The sequence below is a fragment of the Triplophysa dalaica genome, chromosome 4 (assembly GCF_015846415.1).
Source record: "Triplophysa dalaica isolate WHDGS20190420 chromosome 4, ASM1584641v1, whole genome shotgun sequence".
NCBI classification, from domain to species: Eukaryota; Metazoa; Chordata; class Actinopteri; order Cypriniformes; family Nemacheilidae; genus Triplophysa; species Triplophysa dalaica.
Genome location: NC_079545.1, coordinates 24,724,653 through 24,738,513, shown reverse-complemented (window position 1 = coordinate 24,738,513; position 13,861 = coordinate 24,724,653). Strand labels below are relative to the sequence as shown.

The 13,861-nt window shown below is 37.4% G+C and overlaps 1 protein-coding gene across 4 annotated transcripts in view; it reads left to right on the top strand.

Annotated features, from left to right (window-relative positions):
- Positions 1–13,398, top strand: part of arid3c (AT rich interactive domain 3C (BRIGHT-like)) — a 63,662-nt gene extending 50,264 nt beyond the window's left edge. For 2 of the 4 annotated variants that reach the window (XM_056745988.1, XM_056745986.1), the window contains 5 exons: positions 4,090–4,273; positions 5,092–5,336; positions 6,668–6,949; positions 8,247–8,336; positions 10,072–13,398. In XM_056745988.1, the coding sequence (XP_056601966.1) occupies positions 4,090–4,273; positions 5,092–5,336; positions 6,668–6,949; positions 8,247–8,336; positions 10,072–10,247 (977 nt within the window). In that variant the 3' untranslated portion in view covers positions 10,248–13,398. Of the gene's footprint in view, positions 1–4,089; positions 4,274–5,091; positions 5,337–6,664; positions 6,950–8,246; positions 8,337–10,071 lie in introns of all 4 variants that reach the window. The other 2 variants (XM_056745987.1, XM_056745985.1) reach the window with 1 other exon arrangement.
- Positions 13,399–13,861: the final 463 nt, after the last annotated feature.

The following is a 13,861-nucleotide window of genomic DNA, read 5'->3' as shown; positions in this document are numbered from 1 at the left end:
ACATACAATATAAAAATGCAAAAAGGTTTATTTATAATTTCAATTATTGTTCAATATAAATAAATACATCTATACATACAAATATATATGTTTTTGTGTTTATAAATACAAAATAAATATACTCAGTATACAGACATATATATATATTATGTAAACACAAACTTCAATTCCGGATGCGATTAATTGTTTGACAGCTCTAATAAGATACAAATTCAGGGATGTAAATCCACAAAAATGTTTTCACAGTGTACAGCAATGAAAAGTCCCAATGGATTGTATTAAACAAAATATCCAAGGAAAATCTCTCCCCCAAAAGGACTTTTCAGTACTTAGTCAAAGGATCATATAACAGTTTGACGATAGTTAGAAAATGAAAACTTTGGCTGCATTGGTCTCAGCTTCGCCACGTGTCCGGGACACATTAAAAGTCAATACAAGAAAGGTTCTCCCCCGCTGTTTGTGCCAGGGCTGTTGTCCCCTGTAGGCCTGGCCTGAGACCAGAGGTCATTGGCCTCGCCAGCGTCCCCTGGACCTTGCCATCATCAATCATAACCTGTCAAATACAAACGGTTCGTCGTAGGCCCCCATGTGTATTGAGATGGCCATATCTTTTTTCACATCAAAATGGCTACCTCTATTTCACAGCTCAACACAAACAGCGCTGTGTTTAAGCTTAGTTGACGGAGGAATGTAGATGATATTCACTGCTCCCCCCTAGAGCTTTATATAGAGAGAAGTATTTATGACCAGCTGTTTAAGACCTGTAAATGAAGCTTGTACCGTTGACTGGAGAGAGGAAATTATACCTCTGTCAGAATGAAAATATCTTTCGATTTCATGGAAGTTTTCGAAACACAAACTGTTGTTTTATGGCAGTTCAATGACCTTCTTTGTTTGACGCTGGCTCTAGTATGCTTGTCTCATTAAATGTAGAGAAATGAGATTTAAACAACTGATGTAAATCACTAAGCTGTATCCTTTCTTTCAAGCTGCTTTGATCGGTCTTGAAGAATACGTACGTCCATCATTGAAGAGACTCGGAGCGATGGGCTCATTTACGACTGCTAATCTTAAAGCGATGGGAACAATGCCGATGTTATTACCCATTGTAAACTGATAAATTCCCACTTTGATTCATGATTCCCGCAGGGTGGCAACAATAAATTGATCAAATCTGGGGCAGCATCAGCACTTTCTTTACGATGAATCAATATTTGACGCTCATATAGTTACCTGAAATACTAATGAGGAGAATGAAAGGCCAGTAAAGCGACTTCTCGATGAATGAGTCTTTTGATTCATAGTTTCTCCCATGGTTTCAGATAGCCTCTAATCTCCATGAAAGCTCTTCTGTAGTCAGGCACTTTTACGGCCCAAACCTGAATGCACAGATTTTAAGCAATTAAGATTTATAATACACTAGAAAAATGTGCTATAAAGCGCTAATAGTGGTTAGTTGCTCGTCATCATAGGGGAACCACTTTAAGTGCTATATAGCACCATATTTTGGTGCTTCATTGGTTCTTCAGAGGTTCTTTGGGGTGACCGAGGTGCTATATACCACAGTTTCCATATAAAGAACTTGTTAAGTCCCTGTATGGTTAGACGTAAAGAAAATGACTACATTTTTCCAACTGAGATGGTGACAAAGAGGCCAAAGTTAAGGACTGCGGCTTTAAAACATTTCACAATTTAAATTGGTTGGCTGGCTTACCTGTGTCCATGACACACATCACAGCAGTGGACTTACTCAAGCCTGTTGGTCTTCTAAAAAGCACAATTTGACAGCTTTATACACATGGATCAAGTTTTTTCTAGCTTTGTCTTTACAAATGTTCGCTTCATTTCATGCTTCGGAAGAGCGAGCAATGGGCGGCTCGCTGTCCCTCCATTATCTGCCTGAAGTGAATGATGGAAACACAGAGTGCTGATGAAGGCAGCCACATAGATGATTGGCCTCGGACACGAGCTTATTCCCTTCAGTACATTTTCAATTAAACCTTTTTAGCCAGTGAGCAATTAACAGCGGGCAACTATGTGAGCTTGACAAAACGCGTTCCTCTGCAGTCCACAATCCCTCATTGTCATAATGATGCACGAGCAGATCAAATTGTTTGGGATGACAAAAGCCGGTGGCGGCCTTTATTCACTGCATCTCTTTCAACAAACTAGAGGAGATGAATACATCACCTCGGAAATCGAGTGCTCGTAAATCTTGTTTTAAAGACTCTTATCCAGGTTCAGATTCAGTCCAGAGGTGGCTTTTGGAGTCAGGCTTTATTTATTGCCTCGGGCTGGTTTGGCCTTTTGTACACTGGAATAAATAATTATTTGTGCGTTATTGGGTCTGTGTGTAAGGAGTGTGCCAGGAGGACCATATTTGCATGTACTTTTGCATTTAGAAAAACACACGCTAGGCTAAAGGTTTTGTTGGCTTTTGGCAAGACTATTTATTTAAATACTTTAAGGTATCCCTTTCAGATGGCCGGATCGCGACTGGTCTTTGTTTTTTTATCTGCTGAATGTATCATACACTGTTAAAACATCTTTTTTTCATTTGACTAAATCAAACTAAATCAATTTGATTTGATTACATTAAGTTGCACTAACAAAGCGGTAAAATCAAGTAGGAAAATATTCTTAAGCTAACCTTTGCGTAACCAAGGACACGGCATTCTCTTTTAGTTCTGAAAACACTTTCACCATTTTTTCAGATGAAGACACTTCAGTGACATATGATGTGTGCTCAGTTTAAGGAAAAGTTGGAAACATCAGTCGATTGCTTTAGACATCGTTGCGACTTAAGATCTAATGGCTGCATTGTCTCAGAGTGGAGGACGGATAAATCTTTAGTTTTAATAGTGTCTCTTAGTTCACATGCCAGAGAGGCAAAATGAAGCCGTAATTACAAGACTTAATTGATGTGTTTTCGCCTTGATAGACCATAGCTCTGCTCTTCTTGCTCTTTTCAGTCTGTGGCTCTGCTTGCTGTTGTTTGCTCTATATTTCTTGGTTTATTGATTGCTATTATGGCAAATCCATTGGGCACAATAGAACTCTATCAGCAAAATACAGGTTAATTATCTGGAGGTCAGGCGGCCGCAGATGCACACAAAGGGCTTATCCTCTTCACACATTACAACCTAACATTAAATCGTGAGCGCAAATTATCACCGAGGCTTTTTCTTTTGCCGAGTTAACAGGCAAAAAAAGGAAATGGAGGGGTTTGACATATGGTATCTGAGAGACTTTTGCTACTTCTTTTAAGGCACTTTTTACAGTCCAAATTATTGTATTGAATTGCTTCACAGGGCTTTGTGGCTCAGATTAGATATCATGTAGATTTTTAAAGTATGAGTAGATATTAGATTTTTTTATATCAGATACAGTTGCTTTTATGCATTCGTCAATAAATGCATTTGAGCTTTATATTTTCATATTACATTACATCGAACACCTACAGTCATATGACTATTTTTATCAAATATGGGTAGTTGATAAAAAAATGTTTACATGTGTCCTATGGTGTGACATAGCAACATTATGAAAACAAACTGTTAATATTACATTGTTTTATATTATTAGTATTTATATAATCATTTAAAAGAGTATAACAGAGATTTATCTTCATTGTTCGTTTTTTCTCAGTTTTGTAAGTACAGTCATATTACTTTAATGTATAGTCACATATCTACTTACAACTAGCCAGGTATGTGTAATATTTATATAGGATGTCTAAATATGATACATGTGTAATGAGTAATATGTTAAATGTAGTGAAATGACAATATAAAGTGACTTGTCACAGTATTTCCTGGGAACACACATGAAGGAAGAATATTATTACAAGACTTTACTCTTTGGATAAGCACAAACTCGCTGCAAAATATTCAGTACTGATGAAACAGACAGTGAAAAACTTTGATTGAAGGCAAAAAGTGATATTTTTGCTAAGTGAAGTGGGAAGCTGTCGGACGTTTTACTTATGCCTGAGTGATTGGCCTTATAAGCGTTAGAGAGACCCGTCGATGAGCTTGAGTTAATGGCATTGATTGTGGATATTGTGCTTTTTCCCCTCCGCTCCTGCAGGGACTCCTGTGAATCGGATTCCTATCATGGCCAAGCAGGTGTTGGATCTCTACACACTCTACAAGCTTGTCACAGAAAAAGGCGGCTTAGTGGAAGTCATCAATAAGAAAATATGGCGGGAGATTACCAAAGGCCTGAACCTTCCTACCTCCATAACCAGTGCGGCTTTCACCCTCCGAACGCAGTGAGTGTGATAACCTAGAGCGGAAGAACCTGTTGATAACTGCCAGTTGATTCTTGACTATCTCGGCCAATTCAATTATCTGCTTTTAAAATGGAGGGGAGAGTATATTTGACGGGGTTCGACTAGATGGAAGATGGGGGTTTTAGATTCAGAAAGATACAATAACGTTTTTTTATGATTTGTCTTATTGATTCAATGTGAAAATTAATTTAACAAAATGTTTCAACCTTTCATCCATGAATACATTAATGGTAATTTTGTGTCAGAAAGCAGTTTTCAACCTGCATATCATTTCACACAATTACAATATCCTCAAAGAAATCCCTCTAGTGTCGCTCAATTTTATTGAAAGGATTTGTGCAATTATATTCATGCGGCTATGAACAAAGCAAAAAAATTATAATGTGTCGTTCTTGAAATCAACAATATGTACAACATGCATTTATTACATTGCGATGTTAAAACATTGTTGTTGTTTTTATTAATAAATTGTTGTTTTAATTATTAAATCTGCAATATTAATATTAAATGATAAATATTACACTCTTAAAAATAATAGTGCTTCACAATGCCATAGAAGAACCATTTTGGCTGAATGGTTCCATAAATTACCTTAAAGATTCAAAGGATTTTACTGTTTCACAAAAAGTGTTTTATAGTGGTAAATGGTTCTTAAGATTGTAAAAAAGAAAGAAATGGTTTGAATCATTCTTTGGGGAACCAAAAAGTGAAGACCTTTTTGTAGCATCTTTTTAAGAGAACAGACTACAAGGTCAAATACTGAATTGTACATACTACAAAAATGTTTATCTCTTCAGGTATATGAAGTACCTCTATCCTTATGAATGTGAAAAGCGGGGACTTAGCTCTCCCGAGGAGCTGCAGGCAGCTATTGACAGCAACAGACGTGAAGGGCGGAGACAGAGTTATGGCTCCACCCTCTTCAACTACTCGCCCGTTGGCACCCCTACATTGATGGCTTCGCCCAAACTCCAAATGCCCCACATCAGCATGTCCATTCCCAATGGTGGGCACATGACTCAGACCCCAATAATAAAGAAAGGTGTGTGTATGTTTTTCTCTCTATTAGTGAACATGCCTCAACAAATGCTTACAAATATTCCATTCAGTTTAATTGTATTTAATGGTAATGCCCTAACCGAGTTTAATGTACAGTGTAGTCCATATAGCAGTGAACCTCAATTGGATACGGACCTTTCTTTCGTTCTACCCGGCCTGCGAGAGATTATCTTTTGCCGCTGTATCCTCTTATATCTTTATCTAGCGCCAAACGCGCTTCATTAACCCCTTCCGTACAGCGTCCAGTACTTCCCTCCTTCCAAAGACGGGCCGCAAAAGAGCACCAGACACCATGCTTATTAAAACAATAGTTGGCTATTGTAAATGCGCAGACGCGCAGATCAGGTTAATGGACACTTTGGCTTTAACACAACAACAAAAAACAAATTGCAGCAAAAAGTGAAACTTAACTTGCGCTCCGCTGCCAAACAATAACTGCGAGTAATTGAATATTCTAAACTAAAGTATGCATGAAGTGACATTAATGCTATCAAATTTAGAGGCGTTTTCAAATGTATCCACTTTCGAGTGCGTTTGCAAAAAGCTCTGTTTTCGTTGACAAAAATGCCATCTCAGTGTGAACGAAAGGCCAAAACGGAGAGAAAAACATCTGGCTCTGAGTGTTTAATCTGACAAGATGAAACACAAACACAAAGAGGAAGACTTACATACCTTTAATATTTTGTCAGTCAATTGAATTTGTTGCACATCGAAACCTACCAAAGCAGAAGTTATCTCTCCTCCACAGTAACATTGCCACATCTTACTCACGTGTATTACACACTGTGGCCAGAATGATCTTTAGTGCGGACAGGAAACAGCTTGCAGGACTTCCTCCTGCCCACTCTGCCAGTATCCGCATCTAAGCAATAGAAGCAATGAACACAAAGGCATACGGGCTGTTTCCAGATTCAGTAATGTGCCCACATGGAAAAAGACAAGTCACGCCGGGATCAAAGACCCTTTGAAATCTGACAGTATTTATTGTGTTTACAATGCAGCTTTAAATAGACAAGTCGCATGTTGCATGACTTGTGTTTTGTACTCATGCTACCACATGAGGATGTTGTTGCAACATCACCATATGAATCTGTAGATGAAAATACAAAGCTGTTACATTAAATGTAAAAATAAAAATCAAGTTATGTCGGCTTACTTGTCATTTTACAAACAGATTTAGCACATACAGAGACTACATTAAACTAGTATTTCAAATATTATTCAAACCTTTTCAAATTAAAAAATGTAAATAAGAAAAACAAAAGCATTTAGTCACATACACAGACCTCATGATGCTTTCTTGCTCTCCAGAAGACTCTATGCTCTCCAACTGCCTGACTAACAGGATGGGAATCCCTATGTCTTTGGTCGGCCACCACAGTGCAGCCCAAGCCGCCGCGGCCCAGGCTGCAGCCGCAGCAGTGCAGGCAGCTGCATTGGAGCAACTGCGGGAGAAGCTGGAGTCTGGAGAACCACCCGAAAAGAAGGTGATGCTTATGGCAGAGGAGCAGCAGAGAATAATGCAGCACGCTTTGCAGCAGAATATCTTCGCCATGGCATCCCAACTACCCATGAATATCAAACTGAACAACAGAGGTGAGCGCACAGAAGAGTTTGTTAGCATTATTCTGAATAGACTGTGTAACTTCAATGAAATTGAAAGCTATTGCAAGGAAGAAACTTTCTCACCATGATTTTGTAGACTTTTGCTCCATATAGAAATGGAAAAGTACTTCATTAAAGGTCCAGTGTGTGAAATCTAAGGGCATCTAGTGGTGAGGTTACGAATTGCAACCAATGGCTCACTCCCCCCTTTCGAAGAAGTATGGTGGCTGAAAACATGACTAAGATTTTGTCACGTTTTCGCTTCCTTGCCAAATGAGATAACATTTACGAAACGTGCTTTGCACAGCAGTTTGTCTGTTTTGGGCTACTGTAGAAATAACATGGCGAATTTAATGCAAGGAGAAACGCTGTGTATGTAGATAGAAGTAGCTCATTGTAAAGTAATAAAAACATTGGTTCTTTATGTGAGGTCTTTATACACCTCTGAACACATGTAGTTATGTGTATTATATTGCAATTCTGTAATAGATCCTCCAAAAAATGACACACTGGACCTTAAATAATAAATGCCTTATCAAAGTGTCAGTGTTATTATAAGAGAAACATGATTCATACAGTGAGGGCTGGAGGAAGACATTCTCACCAAAACTCAGTAAATGAATGGTGAACCAAAATGAAGAAAAATGATTCATGCCAAGGAGTTAGTTTAATGTTAATGATTTCAGTGCACCGTAATGACAGAGTGTTTGAGATGTGATTGTAGGTTCCGTCTAGTCATGAGTAATGTGTTTTGTTGTGTCCTGCATGACTGTTTTTCTTATACCACCCATATAACAGGTTAAGCCTTTTATATAGGCAATGTTGCACGATTCTATAATATTGGGCACAGCTCTATGTAACTGTGCAATTTAAAGATTATATAAAATGTTATTTTCTGTAACCTCATCATATCCACTTTAATTACAGAGTAAAACTGAAAGAAGTTTAAAAACAGTCCTTATGGGAGCTGAACCCTTTTCATTTTAAATTTAAAGTTACCGTATTCCTGTGCAAAACTTTGTGTGTAATGTTAACAGTGTTCTTTAGCGACACAAATGGAAATGTTTCTGACACAGACGCACAAACACCTCGCAAGTGAAAGCCTGGTGTTTTTGACAGTAGTCATCTCCCTCCCTCCTTAAAGTCTTTTAATAAACCCCTCCTTATCCTGTCACTCATGAGTTATCACCGATAGTTGGTGGCACGCTTCTCTTGCTTCTTGTGTTCCTTTTATAAATGCTCATATTGAGTTTTTCTCTCTCTCGCTCTCTGGCTCCTCTCTTGACAGATGATAGACAAGAGACTGCATTGAACCTGTCTACCAACGGCATTAGCAGCATCAACATGTCAATAGAAATAAATGGGGTTGTCTACACAGGTAAATAGACCGCCGTTTGCTGATGTAATTGCAGGCAGGAAATTCAATAAGTTATAGCAGCACCCCCTCGCTTAGTCCTCCACGCAATTTGATGTCTTTGCTATAAAATCCATCGTAATGAAGTGGCAAGTCCAATAGAGTTAAAAAAGTTAAATATCTTAAAATTGGGCCCGGGCGCTGAGAGGTCGATGCGGCTTATTGTCTTTCGTGCCCGAGAGAAAGGCCCCGCGCCTTAGCTAGATACTTTGCCTGATGCACGAGAGACAGTAATTACTAGAAGATGGGTCATATGCTTGCTGGGAACGTTTCAATGGATGAGATCAAATTGAAGGGGCATCTGTTTTCAATGAAGGGCTGTTTCCAGTAACAATGTACAGCCACACAACGTAGAGACGTTTTTGTCCATTTATCACACTTATTTAGTACAATTCATTTTTGTGTAAAATATCATTCTAAGAATTTGTTTCTTCACGCCTGATGTGTGTACCACCGCAGGCAGTTCACCCAGTCTGACCACATTTAACTTAAATTGCTAGACGGATTGCAACAGAATGCAATTGTGAAATCGTTGTTATGTCCCACTTTCAATGTGACACGCAGTGGCCAAAGACACATTTACATATACAGTTTATTCTACAGTTTAACATGGACAGATATAAAAATATATATAAACATGTAAAGTCATTTTGATTCAGCCATTACATGAATCAATCATTTAATAAGTTTGATGAAAATTTTGACCGCCCAGTTTTTTTTAAATATTAATCATTTGAATTAGTATATTTGCTACAAGTACAGATGTTCTGTCTCCAGCATTGCACAAATGAAAAATCGGAACTAAAATGAATTGACTGTTTGGCGAGGGGGTGGCTCATATTTTTGTTAGTATTGTGGAAGAGCATAGTTTCACCATGAATGTGAAAAGTAAATCAAAGATTATTTGACTAAATCTATCAGCTAGGGCAATCAAATCAATTAATCGTGAATGAATCGAATATTTAACCAGAATATTTATATAATATATGAGTGTGTGTGTTGTGCATATTTATATGTACTCATAAATGCACAAACGTACATGTATATATTTATGAATAATGTGTCATATTTATTTGAAGATTTGCATTTGCAAAAACATAACTTAAAAAAATCATGTTATCATGTTTCATTGGTTGTGATTGCTGTATTTTTTGTTGTATTACTCAATCAAAACAACCCAACTGGAGTTTAATTCATAAAACTTAGAAATAATACACATTTTCTTGATTTATATGTATTTATACATAATGTTGTCAAACAATTAATCGATATATATTTTACATAATATATGTCTGTGTACTGTGTATTTAATTTATATTTGTAAGCATATATTTAAGAAACATGTTAAATATAAAAACTTATTTAATTATATATAATTGCACAGTACACAGACAAGTATTATGTAAACACAAGCTTTTATTCTGGATGTGATTAATCACGTTTAATCGTTTGACATTCGTATTTTAAATAATAATATAAACACATGTATGTGTGTGCATTTATACATGACACACACATATTATATAAACACAAACAATCATTGATTCATTTGATTAATGGATTTCACAGTCCTATCATCATAGTGACTGCAATTGCATTAAAATGTTTAAAAAAAATAAAGTTTTGATATGTAGCAGTGATTTAAGCAGAACCAGAGATTGCAAGTTTTTTATTATGCTTCTGCTCCTTTCTGCTCCAGGGGTCCTGTTTGCCCGTAAACCAGCCATTGGTTTCATCCCTGGCAGTCAGCGAATCCATCACCAACACAGTTCTCAGGGCAAGAGTGTCAGCCCGGGCCTCAACACCCAGATGCAGCCGTCCTCCTCCTCCTCCTCCTCCAGCACCTCCTCACACGGACCAGCCGCCTCCCCTTGAGCCTTCCATCTGCCCCACAACTCCTCACTCAACTCCCCTCGTCCTCAGATAAGGCAGGGTCTCATCCTGTCGGACCAGTTTTCCCTCTGTCTTCTTCAGTGTACACTTTCTACTGTTTTTCTAATCTGCAATCAGGATAGGAGTGTCCAAAAAAACGAACCATTAAAACACATAAAAAAAGACATTATCGGTAAGCTGATCACCAACAGCTGATAGCCGCACATTTGAAGTGTGTTACATTTACATATGCAGCAAATGCAGCTTTTTATTTTGTTGTTCTGAGGACGTGTTGTTCAGTGCGGAGCGACTAAAACATCAACTGTGTGACAATGGCAGGAACACAAGGAACGGTGTGACATTTCAGAGGACAAATTGTTCCTTATGCATTGACACGTGATTCTTCACTTTGCTACACAGATGCTGGAGTTTTTGTATAGGAGTCGGTGTTGATCAACTTTACTTTTCGCATTCTTGAATCCAACAGCAAGAGCTACTGTCAGCTACAACCAAAGAGAATAAGAGCAACTTATTAATGGTTTAATTTGATTATGTACTTTGATGCTTTTTTAGCACCGTCACGCTTATGATGGCATCGCAAAATATCGGAAATATGCGATGGAGAGGCTATTATCTCATGTCAATATTTCTGAATTTAAACAAAGCACATGCCATTTATCAAAGGGCATCAAATGAGAAAATGATTTACTTTACCACTGTTTGACTTTGGGGTATTTTCTGCTGTAACAGGTCATATTAGAGAAATCACCTACAGAATTTAAATAAAATATGGGAATATCATAAAATTAAGTCAGATATGCAAACCAGCCATGTAGCTCGCTGTTGAAGAAAGCAGCCAGATTATTTCTGCTATGTTCTCTCGTGTCTGATTTTGGCCCCAGGCCGCGACCAAATATATTCCATTGATTACGGAGTTATTTGGGGAACACTTGTCGAGAATGTTCAACGATTTCCCACCGCCTGAGCTCATGTTTTTAGCAACGATTTTAAAACGTTTATTAAATGGTTTAGTAGACAGGAAAAACGGGTCAAGCTGGTTAATACAGGTATTTTAGAAGTCGGCGGGGGTTTAAAAAAGAGTTTAAAAGAGTTGAACCAGAAAAGAGGATCTTGAGAGAAGATTACATGCTGTAAACCGACAGATCCAACCATCTTTGTTGTGAATAGAATCCAGTTTTTGACAAGTTACAGCAGCGCACTTGCATTCGAGAGCTGATCTCTCGTACTTTATTCCATTCTCCATTTCGCTCACGCTCTTGTTGTGCATCTCCTTTACTTCTCTTGTGAGGAAAATGGGAGGATATTATTGTGTCATTTGTTTAGACTTCTGTAGACGATTTCAAGTTGTATTTATTATTGCTTTTATTCTCTATCTATCATGTTGATTCTTGGGCTTTCAGTGACTGTTTAGTGAAAATCACTTTTATTTAAAAGAAAGGAAAAGACTTTACAGGCGATACCTCAGAATTCCTGTAAACAGATTATGAATACAAGAAATACCTCATTTATTTCATTTCTATCATTTTATGATGAAGCCACTTGAAAATGGATGTTTTTCAACAGATCACTGGATTTTTTTCTATTTTGTATTGTTTTACCAAAGAAGGGAATATATAATGAACACACATCTACCTCATTTGTTATAGACTGTGCCAACCACACGATCACAGCAGCCAGTTTTTTGATAATAGCCTTTCTCCTCCAAAATCGTTTATGTTTGCATGACTTCTGCTGCAAAACCAGAGGCTGGACCACACAGGGCTGTAGACACATCATTTGCATCACTCGTTCGTTTCTGTCTGTGGCATTTTGTTATGCTTGGTGGAAAAGGTAATACCAGAAGGATTCTATTTTATGTATACAACTGCTCCCATTGATTTATTTTTGAGGTTTTGTAAATGAGATCATGAATCAGATCTGAAATACGCCTCAATATATCTTCTGCAATGTATCGAAGTTAAGCTGCAGCTATTGGCATTTTAAGTTAATTGTTTCGTCTACCATCACGGTCCGCAGCCTTTGGATGTTCTATTGATGCTAGTCTTTGATTCACTCATCATTTCTATTCACAACATAATGTGGTTTTCACCAAATATATAGCCTAAACCAAAACTAACGAAAAAATATGTATCTTCTTTTGTACATTCTCTTAGACGCAATGTGAATGTGGAAACATGCTCTTGTGATAGAACTTTTTTAAAAATACCAAAGGTCTGGGTTGACCATATTTTGGGGTTCATCATTATATGCCCTAGCGTTGTCACCGTGTCAACCCGAACTTTTAATGTCAAGCAGCAGAGACGTTTTTATTCCTTCCCTGCTGTGGCAAAACTTGATATTAAGCAATTGGATCAAACTGTTTTCAAAGAAAAGGCCAAGTTTGTTTCTGTCCAAATAAGGAAATCTACGAATGTAATATCAAGACGTTCAGCACAATGCAATGCTTACTGAAACAAGTAAACCTGAGCATCATTTTGTTGTTGTATAGGTGCAAGAATGAATATATAGAAATATATAGTCTATATTTATGTGGAATAACAGAGGGCACAATCAATGCACAATTGTCTGATTCCTGTTGTCCAATGTAATTTACCTCTTGATCAGCACGTGAAGAGACTTTGCTCTTCACGTGGTTGTTTGTTCTCTCTTCAGTCCATGTTACTTCACTGCAAAACAGATCTTGGACAAACTCTGGTGTGCTTATTGACTGTAAAACAAAACCACGAATCAAAATGATTCCATAACCAAAGCTTCTACAGACCCGTGCTTGCAGGCTTACTGTCAAAATAGATGACAATGTGTGAAAGTTGTTCATAGAGACTATCGTTTTGATAAAGGTTAAGAAAAAAATATTCACTTTCGTGCTTAAAAAAATAACATGTTATTTACTTTGTTTAGCTATGTCAACAATGCTATGCTGGTAGATTTTAGATTCTATTATTCGCTGTGTATAATGCTTCTTTTCCTTTCATTCACTTTTTGGATAAATCCAGTGCATTATGGGAAAGCTGGATTGTGGTGCTCAGGGGTTAAAAAGGAAAAAAAAACAGGTGAAAGATTTTGTTTTGTTTGTTTGTTTTGCCATTGACTTGTAGCATAATTAGTAATAAAGTACTGCTTTCCACTTCAACGAGCACTTGGGTTTTTCTTTCGAACGACCGGTGCGGTCAAACATCGGAATCTTCAATTATTCTGTATTTCTTATATCTGTTTTGTCCCCATCAATTTTGAATTCATGCTCAATTCATGAATTAGGTATGAATTCGTCTTGCCTAAACCAACCCCCTTCCCCCTGTGAGAATCATACAAATAATATTAAATTTCCTGTTTAAATCACACATATAACTAACAAAGATGAGTCAGTTATCAAATGAAATCAAGCATCAAGAATATCACTGTATATTCACCTTGGACTAACATAACAAAGAATCATTTCAAATTATCATCAAATTGTTAAGTTTAGAGATTTCTGTAAAATGAGACAATTTTTCTTGATTTACTCCACTGTTTGTGGTTAGAACACCATGGTAGAAAATGCTAAAATGGACCGGAGCTGATGGAATTGAGAAGAGTGTGCTGGGCAATTCCATGCAAAT